Source organism: Cannabis sativa, chromosome 4 (assembly GCF_029168945.1).
Source record: "Cannabis sativa cultivar Pink pepper isolate KNU-18-1 chromosome 4, ASM2916894v1, whole genome shotgun sequence".
Lineage (NCBI taxonomy): Eukaryota > Viridiplantae > Streptophyta > Magnoliopsida > Rosales > Cannabaceae > Cannabis > Cannabis sativa.
In genome coordinates this window covers 74330677-74350046 of record NC_083604.1, presented here as the reverse complement: position 1 = coordinate 74350046, position 19370 = coordinate 74330677, and the positions used below count along the sequence as shown (strand labels likewise).

Sequence of the window (19370 nt, the reverse complement as noted above, 5' to 3'; positions counted from 1 at the left end):
CTTTAATACTTTACTAATTGATTTCATTCCCTGGGCGTGGCCTCGTGGATTAGGAATGTTTAAATACTGATATCATGTATAATTATCTTGTGTCAAGTTTTTATATTAGGCACTGTTAATTCTGTTCTGTTACTACAAATCTGTGTTTTTAAAGCAACAAGTTTTCATTCTGTTATTGTAGATCGTAACGGTTGTGATTTTAATTACTGAAATTTAATTAATGTATTGATATTTGCATAAATACAGTTTTCAATTTCCAATAATTTTTCTACTCTATTCTTTAAAATACATTACTAAAATACTACTTTGTTTTTTAATATTTTAATACATTTCATTCATTTCAAATATATAATATTTATATATTTTCTCATATAAGAATAGATATTAAAATTCAAAACAATTAATAAAATATATTTAGAACAATAAATAGTATTTTATAAATATAGAACATATGAATAGTAAATTTTAAAAAAAAAATATTTGAGACATATATTATAATGTATTTTTAATAGGATTCTTTAAAAATTTTAAAATTCCCCTATTTTAAAAAAGCTGTTAGTATTACTCTTTCTTTTATTTATTTATTTTATTGATTTCTCAAACTTATTAATTAACGGAGAAATCAAAATATATTAGTCTTTTTCAGCTGACACAAATTCAGTAGACATAAATAAATAAATAAAACAATACTTATTTATTTTATTACGTTCAATGGAGTAGTACATAGTGACATCAACAAACCATAAATATATTTAACAGCAGTACTAGTACGTATATATGGGTAGAAAAACAGCTTTAACATTACAAGAAGATGCATTAATATTCCCAATTAAGTTGGTATTTATTAATATTTAAATACGAAAGATTAATATTGACCAAGCTTTATTAATGTGAGCCGTCTGATCGATCCATTACTCTTGATCATGAGCCGTACACTATATATAACTCTAAGCGGTTTTTGCATTAGATTTTCGGAGCCTCTTTTCCTCCGAAAGTATTTGTGCAAACCTGTAACAAAACCATATCGATCATTTAATTAATTCATAATAAAAATGTTGTTACTTTTAATTAAAAATTATATATGTATTAGTATAACAATAACAATATCTCTATATATAATTAAACCTTTTTAGTTCATCTTCATTGGTATGGGTGGTGTTTGGAATTGGTTCGTAAAGACCGGTGGCCATATTAATGCGAGAAAGTGGTTTTTTGAGTAGTTTCTTCCCCACTTCCACTAGATTATTTAAGTTGGATTTTGTTGATATATCAACCGATGATAAATCCCCTGTCAATGTGTCATCCTATATACATACAATATATATATATATATCAATATCATCATCATCATTAAGCATTAAATAGAAACAGCTACTGTATTTTAATTAGCCTATAATCGAAATCTGACTAACTCTAATTTCATATATTTAATTAGATAAAACAAATGATATTATTATGATTAGTAATAAGACAAAAAAATGTAATTAATTTAATTAAGGATTAATAAACTTACATCAATTCTTAGATGATTACCATCAGAACCTAAGGCATTGAAAAACACAGTGTTGTGATAGTTAACCATATCAACACTTGCTTCAGAGAAAACATCGATAATAGGAGTGGATCCATTGTAATAAATCCAAGACAAAGGCCCCCACGTGGCAGAAAGTTTAGCATTGTACTTTTGTTCAGTCTTGTTCGAACCTGTTCCCAATGATATCACTAGAAAACGTGTGTAATCCAATGGCTTAGTATTTGGGTCAAAACTCAAATTGTTTTGCGCTATTTGTTTCGTTATTTCACTTATTGCAACGAAAGACTGACCAAGAAAACAAAAAAACACGTGTTACAAAACAATCTATATATTAAATTAAGGTAAATAATTAGTAGGTAGGTTATTAATAATAATTACAATATTGGCTTATTTATTTATTAATTAAATAATTAATTACCGGATTATTAACAGCCACACCACCATCAATGAGATGAAATTCTTCAGTCTTTCCCTCCTTATCTTGGTTAGTAAAATAATGAGAAGGAAGGTATGTTGGGGCTGCTGACGTGGATATCGCAATGTCTGCTAGACGAGCATCTAGAGCTGAATTCGCTGGAGCCTATTTAAATACATTAATTTGTAATTTTTTTTATATATTTGTAATTTGTTAATTGGATAAATATTGTGGTTGGTATCAGGGCCGACCCTAGGCATAGGCGGGCTAGGCCCGTGCCTAGGGTCCACACTTTCTGGGGGCCCGAAATAAAAAAAATAAAAAAAATTATTAGGCTTTTATTTAAGTAAAATTTAAGTGTATTATAAACAATAAATATTTATAGCTTAGTTGGTTGAAGTGGATGGCATAAAGTCCAAGGTCATGGGTTGTCTTGGGCCCATATATTTTCAGGGCCGGCCCTGGTTGGTATGTGTGATTAAATTTATAGGAAAAAATAATGAAAATCTTTATCCAAGTTTACCAGATAAGAGGAAAATATAGTAGGTTGGAGCTTCTTGATATCGAAAGCAGGAATGACTACGTTAGTCAAAGTTTCATGCAACCTTGTTGTCCCCAACAGTTTCTGGACCAAGCTATGAAGATATTTTCCATCATATTTTGGTCCTGTAGCATCTTGCACCGAACCAATAATTGAACCAAATATGCCCCTGAACATATATAATTAATTAAAAATATTTCATCAATACATAACATATATATAAGGTTAATATTAAGATTTTTACCCTCAACTTTTACATATATCAAATCATGACATTTATTTATTAGGTTGTTAAAAATGTTCTTGAACTATATATTAAGATAGTTGAATTTAAGGATTTTGTCCAATTTTAGTTAAAAAAAAAAAAGTCTACTGTAGATAAAAGTTCAGGAGCCATGATTTAGTGCATATCAAAATTTGAGGGGCATAATTTGGTATATATCAAAGTCTGGGGAGCATAATTTAGTCTAAAAGTCCTTAAATTTAATAATCTTAATAGTTCAAGAAGAATTTTTAACAGCCAGAAAAATCATGATTTAGTACATACTAAAATTAAATTGACAAAATTAACTTATATATAATATATAAGAAGGAAGTTATAATTATTATATACCTTGATTGAGGGAAAATTTTTGGAGAGTGCTCGAGGTAAAATGGTACAATTTCTTTAGCAGAATACAAAGGGCGTTTTTGGGAATTGGGGGCTGATAACATTGCTGTAATAAGACCCCCTGTGCTAGTACCTGATATTACATCAAAGTAATCTGCAAGACGTGCCTCTGGACCATCCAGTACCTAAATTAATTACAATTATATTAATATTACGTCTTTGTGCACATGATATTAATAATTTAATTAATTATTTAAACAAAAGGTGCAAGTATTTATATATATATATTACTTGAAGTTGAGATTCAAGGTATTCGAGAAGAACAGCAGGAATGATTCCTCTAATTCCTCCTCCATCAAGACTTAGGATTGTGATGAGCCTTCCATACTTTGGTGCTTCAATGCTTGAGTCTGTGGCCATTTTTCAGTAATTAATTTTGTATATATATAGAGAGAGAGGGATTTAACGTTGCAAGGAGAGAAACTAGCTTTTGAGTTGTGAGATATACCATATCAAATGTTACTCATATTTATAGGTGCAAGAAGTACTGTATATCTTTTATTTTCTATTGTATTAGTATTAAAAAAATAGAAAATATATAGGTCTTCAAGGTAATTATGGGAGTGGGTTCAGTTTTAAATTTTAATTAAGTCATTTCGGGGTTATTAATTTCTTTCTCTGGTCAAATGTACACGTTTGGTTGAATTATATATTTTTATATTTTAGGCTCTTATCCCTTACCTCCCTCCATATATGTTGGTATTATATTTTGTTTTTGTTGTAATTATTAATAACTAATTAAAAAGACACTAAAAAAATCATTCAATAAATTTTTATTATCTTATAGTTCCCTTCGTTTCATTTGGCATGTAAACAGCTCTAGATTATTCTTCGTTATTCCTTTTAAATACTTAATATTGTAAATATGACTTTGTTTCCTAATAATAATAAATACTTAAAAGTGCATATCTAACGGCATTTCTTGGTTTAACAGAATAATATTTAGGTTTAATCTCCCGTTAACAAATAAACCCAATAATTAATCCAAAAAATTAAACCATCTTTTTTTAAATTAAAAAAAACCGTATATCTCCAAATTTTGATATTTTTTTTTTATATTTATGCGATTTTTTTTGGTGGATTACTCTTTTTAAAAATAAATATGTTTATATAAATTTAAATTTAAACTCTATATAAAATAATACCTTTTTTTTTCTAGAAACATAAAGCTACAGACTAATTTCATTAACAATTATCAATATAAAATTTAAATTCTATATTAAAAAATACTTTTTTTTCTAGAAACATAAAGCTACAGACTAATTTTATTAACAATCATCAATATAAATATTCAAGTATGAATAAATCAGAACAATTCAAAATCAGAACAAATAAATATTCAAGTATTTCAATAAATTCATAAACAAATAAATCAGAACAATTCAAAATCTCAAATCAAGAAAATTAAAAGTTTAGATTTATAATCTTTACAAATATAAAAAACTTAAATAGATCTATCTACTATTGTTGTTGTCGTTGCTTAGTTACTGAATTCTTAAACAAAAATCACTAGAATTTATATAAAACTAATATTTACGTGGCTCGCCACATAACTCTCATCTAGTATATCTATTCTATATAAAGTGTGCCTATATAACTAAAATTCTTGGTTTATGAGAAATTTATGGGTAAAATAATAAAATATTATTTATATATATAATAAAATAATAATAAAACAAATTCTATTAATATTTGAATTGATATTTAGCATATTTCAACTCTATATATAATCACAACTATAACTCTAGAAATTAAAAATATATATATATATAAAATAATCGTCTATTTTATTTATATTATTTAGAATAATTCATTGTGGTTCAAGATCACAATGAACAGAAAAAGTGGCAAAAACACAAATGTAGTTCAAAATCATAGTAAACTAAGAAAGAATGAGAAGAAATTATTAAGCATTAAATATTCTCAGTAAACACACTCAAAGAATCGCATTGAGAGAGGAAAAAAAAAAGAATACCAATTGTGATATATATAAATAAATAAAAGCGAAGAATATTATATAATTATTTATATTCTATATAAAGTGTGCCTATATAACAGGAGAAATTCATGGGTGACTTTTTATTTATATTAAAAATAAAATGATTTATTAATAAAAATAAAATAGTTTATTAATTTTGAAAATACAATTTTAAAAATTAAAAAGTAGAAACCAAACCAAACAGATTTTTTAAAACTACCAACCAATCAAAAAATTTCGTGTGGACTCATCTTTTAAATTTTCAGAAACATAAAACTTTTTTGAATTTTAAACTAATCAAGCCTTTGTATATATGTACAGTTTGATAATAGATATATATGCGGTGGATTTTTAAATAAATTTAATTTTGTAGGTGAAAAAAAATGACAAAATTAGTTGTAAATCACAAAGAGATAATTGAGGTTGGAAGGATGAGTAGGGAACCGAATATAGTTTATGATCGTAGATGTATATTTATATTAAAAATAAAATGATTTATTAATAAAAATAAAATAGTTTATGAGAAATTCATGGTTTAAAATATTTAATTTGATATCTTAATTATTAATAAACAATACCATAAATATACATCTACGATCATATAAGAATTTTATTCTAAAACTATACGATCATAGATTAAGTGGTCAAGGTCCAAAGAAAAATATTAATTTCTTAAAATCTAAAATCAAGACACGAAAAACAGAAACTAATTGAATAGAACTCTATTCAATTGAGGTGTCGACCATGCACGGTAAGTAAAAAGCTATATATTAAATTTTATGCCATGATACAATTAAAAATTAAATAAGAATTTACTACTATTTATATATTATATATATATTGCTAAAGATGCAAAAGTATTGCATTTATATATCCCACGATGTTTTAAAAATACTTTGAAAAGTTCATCTTGAATTAATTATTAATATGTAATTAAAAATATTAGTTATTATACTATTACTTCAAACAAAGGAAAGTTCTAGCGGTGCTTTTACTTTCTAATCATAAACCTCAATTTCGGCTTCTTTAACCAGTTGCCACACACAACTTACTTACTCTGAATTTATAACCATTTACAATTGTTTAACACTCAAAAAGTTACTGAGTTTGTTTTCTATAGCTCTACTTATTAAGGTAGAAAAATATTTTTAGATTGACTCCATTCTGTTTATTAAATGAATTATTTTCAAGTTGACACATTAACTTAAAAATGACACAATAATGACCTACTACAAAGTATACACTTATATTCATTCTATTTATTGAGAATCAAAACTTCAATCTTCTTCACTAGATTAGCCAGAGACACATAATATTTGGACATAAACACAGGACACAATATTATAACTCAAACTCAGAAACACTTAGTCGAAACTTGAATGAATAATGCCACTCTTTTAAGTTTTAAGACTGTATATGACTAGGCAATTATGGTTATTGTATTATTATTCCTGCTACATAGTTGATCATTTTTAGATTTTTGATGTGAAATTTCGTATTGTGAGCTTTTTAGAGTTTCTTATAGACTTCAATGAGTAATAGATTTATATAATTATACCTGGAATAAATTTTCATAATGTTGTTTGGTGGATTCCTATTTTGTTATTAGGGAACATAATATTATTATTCGTTAGGTCTGTCACAATTATTATTAAGTGAGAATGAATCAATTTAAAAACCTTTTACTATATTGAAAGGTGAGATTGATTTTAATATGAGCTTAGTTATATTTAATTTTATTTTGTATATCTATTGTTTTATTTGAAAATAGGTGAATAAATGACTACACTATATACAATAATTAAGGACATCACTCCAACTACAGAAAGTTGGAAGAATAAAATGAGAGTGTTAAAAAAATTTGAAAAGCGGAATAAGAGTTCACCACTCAAATATCAAAAACTTAATGTTAGCAGACAAAAAAGTATACAATCAGTTAATTTACTGTTGAAATTGTCAATACTGTACTAATAAATGCTATATTTTCTAAATTTTGCCTGTACTCGCGTTGCAACAAATTATTATTTCATAAATATTTTTTTTTCCTTAAAAATGAACACAAGGTAATGATATTGAACCTAATAACTAATAATATTTTTTTTAATTTTTAATTGTATCACTTTTTAATAACGTAGAAAAAGACTAGCATAAAATTTAGTATACGTGCCTCGCACGTAACTTTTTACTAGTCTATATAAATATGTATAGCGTGCAAGCAGTACGTTAACTACTTGAGACTATATAGCTCAAGCCAAATTATACATTATAATATATAAATAATTAAATAAACAAAAACTACGTCATTCTTTTATTTACAAGCTATATCCTAATAAAAATTATTAAATATGTACAATTAATGACAAGTTAATCCCACCAAAATTCGTGTATTTCAAGATTTTTTTCTTCCTATTTTCTCTAGGTAATTATCAATACTAGCTAGCTAGAGACAAAATTGCAACAACTAAATAATAGAATCATAATATATAGAGAAATACTAATTTTAATTTTTAGTCAATTTTTACATCTAAAATTATATGTCAAATATTTTTTTTTTTCATATTAGTATTCGTTATAGTTACAGTATCATCTTTGTAAATTTTTTAATAGTTTAGGATACCAAAAATAGAGTTTTTGATATTTCAGTTCACCACGCGCATTTAAAAAACTTCAAACATGTTTTTCGGTAATGTAAAATATTTAAAAAATTTCAAAATTTTACAAGGATAATGTTGTAAGTATAACGAACATCGCCATGAAAAAAATTTGAAAAAAAATATTTCGGCATGCATGTATGTTTGAGCACGGAGATTGACTAAAAGATTGTAATAGAAGATTGACAGTAGCACTACTCATAATATATATTCATATAATTTTTACAAGTTTAAAATGTATATGTATCGGTATATTATATATATTTATGTAAAACAGGGATCACATGTTGAAGATTTTTTCTCCAATCCTTTTGCTATAATTTAGGATAAAAGTGAATAAGCGAGGTTAAGATGAATGAGGTTTCATCTCAAAATTAATTGACAAAAAAAAAGTAGCCCATTCATCTTATATATGATAATTTATTTCCACACATTTAACAATGTGAGACTAACTCTATTACATCCTCCTCACATTTGGGCTTAGAAAATGTGGATATAACGAACGACTTTTAAGAGACCACAGGACCAAACATGACATTTGAAAGAATCTGATCACAAGATCAAATATTAGGAAATTTGTAGACTTTGAAATAAGTAAAAGACTCTAAAACTGAAAACTGGCACACATTGGTCGAAAGGTCTTGAATAGAGGTTATTAAAAGGGAGATAGCGAAAGTTTTTAAGTTTGACTCGTCTTTTTAAATCGGCGGTACTTTGGGCTCACAACAGATCACAAATGGCTATTTTATAGCTTGTTTTCTTGGACCAGCATACTTTGAGCTCACAATGAATCATAAGTGACTCTGATAGCATATTAAAATTTGACATGAAAAAGAATGAATGAGGAGGCTAAGATGAATGATGCTCCATCTCAAAACTAATTGACAATAGGAAGAGTAATCCATTCATCTTATATATGACAATTTATTTCCACACATTAACAATATTGGACTAACTCTGATACCCTTCGATAGTTTTAACAATTTCGAGAATCACGTGAAAATTATAAAAAATTTATACATGGATAGCTTTATTTTTTTTAATTAATTTATTAAACCCATATAACAGTACTATAAAAAACTTAACTTTTAGTCACAATTCAATTCAACATCAAATCTAATGATTAACGGAGAAATTAATTAAAGACCCAACATCACAATTTAATATAAATACCTTCAAATTCTTGTACCTTAAAGATGAGACTTTGTTCCATAAGTTCTTTAAACAAGTAGAAAATTACTCGTGAAGGTATTGTTGTTAGATACAAACATAGACATTGAGAGAGAGAGAGAGAGAGAGAGAGAGAGAGAGAGAGAGAGAGAGAGAGAGAGAGAGAGAGAGAGAGAGAGAGAGAGAGAGAGAGAGAGAGAGAGAGAGAGAGAGAGAGAGAGAGAGAGAGAGAGAGAGAGAGAGAGAGAGAGAGAGAGAGAGAGAGAGACTATTGTGAATGATGAGGGCGGTTGTGAGGTGGATCTTATCTAGGCAGCTGGCGATGGGCATCTCGGCCGTCTATGATGGGCACTTCGACTGGGATGTTTTGCAGGTTCGTGTAATTTCAGCTCTCGAAGCTTGGATTAGGTTACTACATGTCTTCATGGTACAGAGTACTTATAGATAGTTAGTTATATCCAAATTATCGAAGTTTGAACTTCCATCTTAGAGATCCCGAAGCAATCTGGGCGCAGGGCTAGGGTCCTCTCCCAGGTCGACTTTTATGACTCGGGTCTACTCAACTCTGTGATGTCATCCTTCTTGCTATGTGTCAAATATTGATGTTCATATCACCAGGAAAAGTTTCCATGCCAGGTTAACAGTAAACAAAATAAAACATTTACATTATGAGAGTATTCCAACCACGATGGAAATAGCTTAAACCAGGATGACTAAAAACTACATGAATGTGCTTTCTCTGATTGTTGATAGCTAGAAAGTATAATCTGATATGGACTAGCTTTAATATAAGCTCTACGAACTTCGTCACGCATCTTGAGTGGATATTATTATTTTGGTGGGGCGTAGTCCAGGATCACGCTCTAATGAATTGATATCAAATCCTTCTCTAATGTCAAGTTTTGAAGATTTTAGAGAGTGGTTTTCAAAATTTACATGATCAATATCTATAGGTGACACATTATATTTTGAAACTTCATTATTTTCTCTCTTAAAAAAATGTGTTGATTGTAGCTGATTTTTTCATGTACATATCAAAAACTACATAATGTTATTTTCAAGTAAACCTATTATAGATAAATAAGATTTCCACAACAAGAAGAAAACATCAAATACAAATTTAAATCTTGTTTTAAATTGAACTTTAATTCAATTAAACAATAAAAAAATAATTAAAATTCTATCATATAAAAAAAGGTCTAAATACAATATTAAAAAATATATTATATAGAGATCAAAAAATTTCAATTATATAATCAATCAATCAATATATATATATAATAGAGAAATATGAGACGGTGACATGATTTAAAATCACTTTAAAATACTTATTCTTTTTTCTCATTTTTTCTAATTTTTAATTAAAATTTATTCTAACTTTTGATAATTTAATTATGTAATTATTAATCAAAACTATAATATCTCGTATCATTATTATTCTTTTAATACAAATAAATAAATCAATCAATATATAAAGAGAAGTATGAAACGGTGACGTGGTGGCTAAAAATAATAATATTTACATACTAATTAATTAAATCGCACGCTTTGTCCTCACTCGCACGCTTCCTGAGAAAACATCCCAGGAGGTCACCCATCCTGAAATTGCTCCAAGTCAAGCACGCTTAACTATGAAGTTCTTTCGAGATGGGCTACCGAAAAACAAGATGCACCTTGTTGATATAGGTAGTACCAATCAATCCATTTAAGCTCTCTTCAACTGTGTAGTCCCATACCTACATAACCTCAGAATCATCATACTTGACCTTCTCCAGGCGGTGTGGAATTGCACAGCTTACCCGGTGTTTCCCCTTACGGATCACGGGACTACTGACTGTCACAAGAAACAATAGAAAAAAAATATATACTTATTTTAGAATAGTATAAATTGTCTATGTCTATTTTTATGTTTACAATTATAATAAACATACTAATAATATAAAATACTTTGTATATATATGTTAATTTTGTTTCTATTTATTAAACATACTAATTTAATAAACAAAATAATAATATTCAGATATGTTTATTATATCACTCTATGTGTCATGTTTATTTTTAGTTATTTTAAGTATTGATTTATATTTATATACATTAATGTTTATAATTTTGATATTGTATTTTATTAAGAAAATCTTATTAAATTATAATAATTCATACTAAAATAGATAATAAACATTTATCTTTTAATAAAAAAAATTAACTTGTTTATTTTTATAAAACTGTTTAATTAATTTTACGAAATTGTTTATTTTGAGTTTTAATAAACATAGTTCATTATTTAATGATTAAAATGTATGGTTTCATGTAATAAGTTTTCAAAATATATAAGTTTTTAAAATAATTTTTTTTTTCATATTTTTTGTAATTATGTTGTTTTTGTTATACATTTATGAAAAAAGCCCTAAATACAATATGTCAATATGGATGCTTTCACATTGTTCTTAATTTTTGTACATGGTGTAATTCTTTTGTTTTATTATTTTTGCAACAAATTATATTAAGTTGTGTTATTATATTGTTTTATTACAGAATTTTTTCTCCATTTACTCACACACTCTCTCCATACATCTCAATCTAACCATCATAACCATACATATGTTTGTTATATACATATTTTTTTTTCTCCATCTTATTTTTTTTTTTCATGTCAAATTTTCCTTTTTGATTTCAAAAATTCAATTTGGACCATCAAATTATATCCATTTGTTCATACTTTCTCTTCATCTTTATTTCATTATTATAATTGTACTTTATGTATATAGGGCAAACTTATTGAGAATATAGTGACAACTATAAGTAAGATATATTGATAACATAACCTCTTTAAAAGAAAAAAGATAACATAACGACTTTAAATATAATGTCATCTATAAGTGAGATACGGTGATGACAACAATTTTAAAAGGTTAATTAGGATTTTGGCCACCTAAACTTCAACATGTACCAAATCATGCCCCCTGAACTTTTAAGGTCGTTAAAAATGCGCCTTGAACTATTGAGATTGTTGGATTTAAGGACTTTTTCCAATTTTAGTAAAAAAAAATCTAACATGGATGAAAGTTCAGGGGGCATAATTTAGTACATGTTAAAGTTCGAAGGATATGATTTGGTAGATATCAAGGGGAGCATGGTTTAGTACATAAACAATCACTGAAATAGTAAAATTGAATGAAATTAGACAAAAGTCAGTAAATTCAACAATCTTAATAGTTCAGGAGGCATGATTTGGTACATATTAAAGTTCAGAGGAAAAAAAATCTTAATTAGCCATTTTGAAATAATATAATATGAGTTTTTTTTTTTTTTTTTTATATAGATTTATCAATTGTACTTTAAAATAATATAAGGACATTAGTTTTGAAATTATATATGATAAATTTCTAGATTTATCAATTGTTATATTTTTTTTAAATTCTAATTCAATTTATTCAAACGATATAATATTTCGAAAACTAACCTTATAATAATATTCATCTATAATAAACTATTTAAATAAGAATTATTTTAAGTTCAAAATATTTTGTACAATATTAGTTTATTTTTTTTATATTATTAAGAGTAAGAAGTGAAAATTTAGTAGAATAGTTACTTATTTTATTAATATATATTTATATAAAATATCAAAATTTGAAGTTTTATATTATTTTATCACTTAATTATCATTAAATAATATATAATTGAACGCAAAGTGTGATTTATTTTCCAGTTCAATGTACCTATTTAGCCTAATTAGTATTTTCGCTTCCTGAATTTTGACATATATATATCAAAACATGCCCTTTGAACTTTTAAGGTCGTTAAAAATGCCCCCTGAACTATTGAAATTGTTGGATTTAAGGATTTTTTTTCTAATTTTAGTAAAAATGTCTAACATGGATGACAGTTCAGGGGCCATAATTTAATACATGTCAAAGTTTGAGGGGCATGATTTTGTAGATATTAAAATCTGGAGAGCACGGATTAGTACATAAACAATCACTGAAATAGTAAAATTGAATGAAATTACATAAAAGTCCTTAAATCCAACAATCTCAATAGTTCAGGGAGCATTTTCAACAACCTTAAAAGTTCAGGGGATATGATTTGGTACATGTCAAAGTTTAGGGCGCAAAAATCCTAATTAGCCTAATGTTTTTTGAATATAAGTTCCAATCAATAAAATAATGAAATTTAGCATACGTAACCATTTATTTCAGTTAGAGAACAAATTCAAAAGTTAGAATCTATAATATACCTTTTCTCTGATATTAATTTTTTGTATTGTATGTGGAGACTACCGAGTAAATCTTAAATCTCAAACTACCAATTATTAATTATATATATACAGTATTTTTAATATGCATATAAAAATAATAGAACAATAAAAATAAAGTTTCAATTTTAATGTAAATATTTTTTACTGCTAGCTAAATGAAAAAATGAATTATACAAAAAAATAACTTAAAGAATAATCTATTTTACTTTGTTATTACCACCTTTTGTTTCTTGTTTTTCTAAATAAAAAATAAAATGGTGGGCCTTGGATATAAATAGTAATAGCTAAAATAAGTATGATATTAATTAAATAATAAATAAAGCTATTAATAATAATAAACAAGAGAAAAAAAAAAAAACACCCAAACTTCTTTTTTAATTATTTTTTTTTTTTTTGAATGAAAGTAGAAAACTTCATTAAGATAGAAATGCCAAATCGGCACTTACAGCAGTGTTAATAGTACTAGGAACATTGCTACTAACAAAAATACAATCTGACCAATAACAAGCACCGCGAGCCAGACAATGGGCGGTATTATTAGCAGATCGCTTAACAAAACGGACATAAACATTGACCAAAGAATTAAGAAGATTAATACAGTCAATAATCACTGAACCAAAAACAGATTGCATTTCAACATTGCTTTCAAGGGCTTGAACCACCACCAGTGAATCTGTTTCTAGTATTATGCGCTGCCATCCTTTTTCCTTTATCCAACTCAGCGCCTCTTTCACACCAATTGCTTCCACTAAAGATGGTTGCACACAGCCGTCCTTATGTAGACAAAAGGCTTCGATAAGCCTGCCATCACTTCCACGGGCTATACCACCAACGCCATAGGACTGTGTAGATGCAAATGTTGCCCCATCCACATTTACCTTAACCCAATTCAACTCCGGTGCAATCCAATGCTCGCTGGTGCAAAGTGTATGAACTATTGCAGGCAGCGGCTCAAAACGGTTTGAGCGTGCATTATTCCATTGGTTAAGGACTGTTCGTGCAGAAAGAACAACATCAGCTGCAACTTGAACCTTTTTATTCCAAAGCAAGTCGTTTCGCGCTTTCCAAATGGACCAAGAAATCATTAGCGCTTCCTCAAACATGCTTGCATGGCCACGACTCAAGACATCCTAGAGCCAATCACCAAACGTTGCAGCTGCAACTTGACCGAGAGAGACTGCAGAACGAGACCAGCAGGAACGAGCAAACTGGCATTGTACCAGGACATGCATGATGGACTCCTCTTCCCTGTTACATAACACGCAATGCAGCTGAACAGGGACATGTTTTGTTTGAAGCTGAACACGAGTAGACAGCCACATACAGCTTTCCAAGCAAAGTCCAATACCTTCGGTGGGACTTTAGTTTTCCAAAAGACACGCCAGAAACTTGATTCCATAGCAGCAGACCACTGCCCTTTAGTCTCTTGTAGCCATTTGTAACTAGATTTGACCGAATAGCAGCCTGAATTCTCATGAAGCCAATACCATTGATCCTCTATTCTGATAGTATTTAATGGAATGCTTAGAATGAGATCTTTATCTCTGTCCTCAAACAAATCATTTACCACATTCACATCCCATTTGATCTCCTCACAAAGCATCAATTGATTTACAGTAGCCCCCACGAGTGAAGGATGAGAACTAATGATAAAAGTGGCTTCACAATTTTATTTATATACACATAAGGGAGGCCATTGTATTACATAATAAAAGTGGGAAAAAATCTCTAAATAAATAAAAAATATAATTAACTCATTATGAAGTATTAGGGATGGCCATGACCACATATGGACTCCGCTTCTCCCCATCATTAATTGTAGCACAACTCATTTCTCAAGCTTATAGTTTTTTATTTTTTATTTTTTAAATTTATATTTACGTGTTACGTCTTTACGTGTTATGTTTATATTTAATATTTAAAATATGAGCGTAATAAATATAAAAAAAATTGTTTATTAAAAAATTAAAAAAAATAATACAAAAATTATTCATAAATACTAACTAATTATTAAAATAAATACTAACTAATTATTAAGTACCACATTAATATAGTATTGAGCATCTTTAAAAAAAAATATTAACTAATTATTAACTACCCATTAGTATTTCATCAGAAAAAAAAAAAAACAACCCATTAGTATAATATTAATAACATATTAAAGTACACGTAGCAATAATAGTAAAAAAAATCCTTACAAAAAAAAACACACATAAAAGACTTTATCAAAATCTATTCTTATTATAGAGTATAGATAGATGTTATATATATAAATATATAAAAAAATATATATTTATTGGAGAGACGACATTATTATGAATGAATATAAAATTGATTATTATCTAATCATTTAATTTTTTAAGTATATATGTCAATTATTATGCCCAATTAAATAAGATTTTTATTTTTAACAATTGTGAGTAAGAATATTGTAATTTTTTTTACAAAGTATACATTATCTATTTAATTAAACATATTCTTAACGAATATTTATTATGGTAAATAGCGGCATAAGTACCCAAATTTTTATAATTGTTAGCGGCATAAACTCAATGTTTATTTTTAGCAGCATAAGTATCTAATATTTGTAAAACTGTATTTTTCTTCCAATTTTGTCAGTACAGACTCTGTTTTGAATTTATTAAAAGAACATTTGAATTTATTAGAGAAAAATTACAGTTTTACAAACATTGAGTACTTATACCGCTAAAAATAAATATTGAGTTTATGCCGCTTACAAACATAAAACTTTGAGTACTTATGCCACTATTTACCCTATTTATTAATCATATATCATCAAATTCAGGGCTGGTTTAATTATAAGATAATTTAGGCAATCGTCTAAGATCATCTTCAATGCAATATTTAAATATTGCATTAAATTTAGCACAAAAAATAAACAAACTTTATATTTAGCACAATATTTGCTATGTTGCTCCAATGCAGAATAACATTTTAAGAGGTAATTGGTTTAAAAAATAAAATATCATTAATGACAAACAATAAATTAAATATTTAAAAAATTACTAATGACAATATTGTAAATAAAATATATGTATTAAAGTATTTCATTAATGATTGATGACAAAAGTATAATTAAAAAAATAGTATTTATTGTGCGCCAAATTTAACCCATGCTATATCTTGTAACAAATTTAACTCAATTTTTAACGTATGTATTAAATTTGACACAACTTATAGCACACTATTGGAGAAACTTTTTATTGAAAAGTACTAAAAAATAACAATACACCACCTATTTGATACTTCACTAGAAATGCTCTAAAGTCTCACTAGAAATGCTCTAAAGTACTAAATTTGTTTTATATATATTAACTATTAATTGTTAACATTACAATTCAATTAATTTCAAATCTAAACTTTTAGAGTTTTTAATTAATAATCAATATTTTTTAATAAGAAATTTTATATATAAAAGAAATCTAAACTTTTCATAATTATACTTATTTTTATTACTGCTAATAATTTATTTTTTATAAAAGAGTTTTATAGATAAATATAATTTCATTCATGAAAGAAAAAAAAATATCTAATAAAACATGGGAAGAATAAAATGAAATTAATATAAAAAATAAAAAACTTAAAAATAAGAATTTAAAATTAATTAGTCTGAAAAATAAAATTTTAATAAATTTTAAAATAATTTTATTAAAAATGTCGAATTTAATTTTCGTCTAAGGACTTGTTCAAATTTTACCTAAAATCTTATACAAATTTGAGATGGTCCTGCGAAAACCATAATCCTAACTAGTTTTAATTTGTAGTTCAAACTTATCATTCATGTGATATGAAAGAAATATTTGTCTTAATATATAGGAAAACTTATTTAAATGTTTTTTATTAGTTTAATTATTATCATGAAAGTTATGTATATTAGTCAATAAATCAGTTATGTATATTAGTCAATAAATCATTCATTTCTTTCACACAATGGACAGTATTTATTATTAAATTTACCTTATTGGTAGGTGAATTATTAGTACACACTTAAATCACGTTCTCATTAAAAAAATAAAAAAAAAATCACGTTGGATAATTAATGGTAGGTGTGAGTTCAATTATTTGTGAACTATAAGACATTTTATCATTTATTTTATGCATAGTAAATTACACGTTTTCCTTTTTCTTTTTCGAAATTCATAGTAAATAGTGACACGTTAATAAATTAATGAGTACTATATTGTAGTTTTATAAATAAAGAATATTAAAATAGGTAGAGCAACAGATATAATATAATAGTTTATTGGGGTAGATGATCCATGCACTTGGACAAAACTTAATATATTATCCATCTTAATAATAAAAATGTGTATGTTAGAGATTTATTACAAGAATAGAAATCAAGAACAACTAATTATAATATAGCAATACAAAGACAAATATTAATTAAATAAATACAACACATTTTTATAACATGTATGTAGGGCCGTCTCAAGCTTGTACAAAGTTTAAGTGAAACTTAGAATACGGCTTTAGGTGAAAATTAAATTAAATATTTTTGATAAAATTATTAATTTTATCAAGATTTATTAAAATTTTTAGTTTCAGATAAACTACTTTTAAATTCTTACTTTTCAAGATTTTTATTTTTTATATTAAATTTATATTATTCTTCACATATTTATTAATAATCATCACACTATGATTAATCTTTTTCTCTTCATGAATATAAACTTTAATTCATTTTTAAAAAAATTTCATAAAAAATAAATAAGCATAAAAATGATCATAATTAATTAAATAAGTATAATTATATAAAAATATTATAATATTATTTATATTTGTTTTATATATAAAAATTTTTATTAAAAAAATCATCAATTATTAATATATTAGCTCAAATTTTCGTTTAACAATTAATAAGGTCCTCTAAATAAAAATTAACTATATATAATTAATAAATATATATATATAAAACACTAATTACGTAGTTTTGTAGTTAAAATTTACATACTCCACACGTTATTATTATTTATGAGTATTTTTAGGTATTGTACTTGGATTACAAATGAATAACTATGAATATTTACTCAATCTCACAGGGTCTTTCTTTCCCAAAATGATTGATCCCTTTCTCTTTAGGTTTTGTCCCATTTATAGGGTTTTTATTACGACATGAATTATTCTTTTCGATCTTATCTAGGCAACCATTTATGAAACGTGGACAATCTTCACATTTCATGTTTACAACATGTGGATAAAATAAAATAATTGCTAATAGCTTCCTTTTGATCTTGTGTGGAAGTAGTCTTTTGTGGTTGACGTAACACGTTCCAAGCATGGCTTGCATCTTTCAACAATTTTCAAGGATAGCTAGTCGCATTTTACGAGATACTAGTTAAAATATTTATTATCGCTTTAGTTTAGCCTTTCTAGAGTAACTCTTAGACTTAGTCTTCTGAGATTTTGAAATAAGTTACACTTTACTTATTTTCTTTAACATACTCACGAGTATGTGAGTCAATAAGTTGCAAGCTCTTAAAGAACTCATTATCTACCATTTTTAGTGATATAATTTCGATTTGTTACACCCGAGAAGACTTCTATCGTTATCACTTCGAGATGTTGCTTATCTAGTGATCTAACTGCTAATACGTAATGCGAGACTAACATTGCCTGTAATTAATTATTTTTTGAGACAATTTATTTATTATTGAGTTTTTCACAATTTTCGTATTTAACTTTCCACATCATAACTATATTTATGACTCGAAATATGGGCATAACCAATAATTCCAAAGTTTTAGATTTAAAATTAATTAATGTTGACAATTAAATATTAATGTTCAAATTAATTGAATGAAGAAGTTTTTTTCTAAAAATATATTCTAAATATATTTTTTAATGTATATTACCCATATTATATATATAAAAAAAAATGCATATTACTTTTAAAATGTAGGTCTTAAATTTTGTGAGGCTTTAGGCGATATGTATGTATGTATGTATTTTGTAAGTAAATATATAAATATATATATTTATATTTATGTATAAAATGTAGAAGAAAAATATTATACAAATAATATACTAGATGTAAGAAGATAAAAATGATGAAGAGAACTTTCACTCACAATTTTGAGTGTAAAAAAGTGGAGATCATCATGATTTTAATAATGTATTATCAAGTCTTAG

At 26.3% G+C, this 19370-nt stretch overlaps 1 protein-coding gene across 1 annotated transcript; it reads right to left on the bottom strand.

The window, feature by feature from the left end:
- Nucleotides 1–671: 671 nt before the first annotated feature.
- Nucleotides 672–3613, bottom strand: LOC115715233 (patatin-like protein 3). The gene is made up of 7 exons (XM_030644073.2): nucleotides 3392–3613; nucleotides 3104–3285; nucleotides 2473–2659; nucleotides 1953–2114; nucleotides 1514–1819; nucleotides 1126–1304; nucleotides 672–1008 (listed from the first exon to the last, which is right to left on the bottom strand). The coding sequence occupies exons 1-7, from the start codon at nucleotides 3518–3520 to the stop codon at nucleotides 948–950; spliced, it is 1206 nt and encodes a 401-aa protein (XP_030499933.2). The 5' UTR covers nucleotides 3521–3613; the 3' UTR covers nucleotides 672–947.
- Between the last annotated feature and the right edge of the window lie 15757 nt (nucleotides 3614–19370).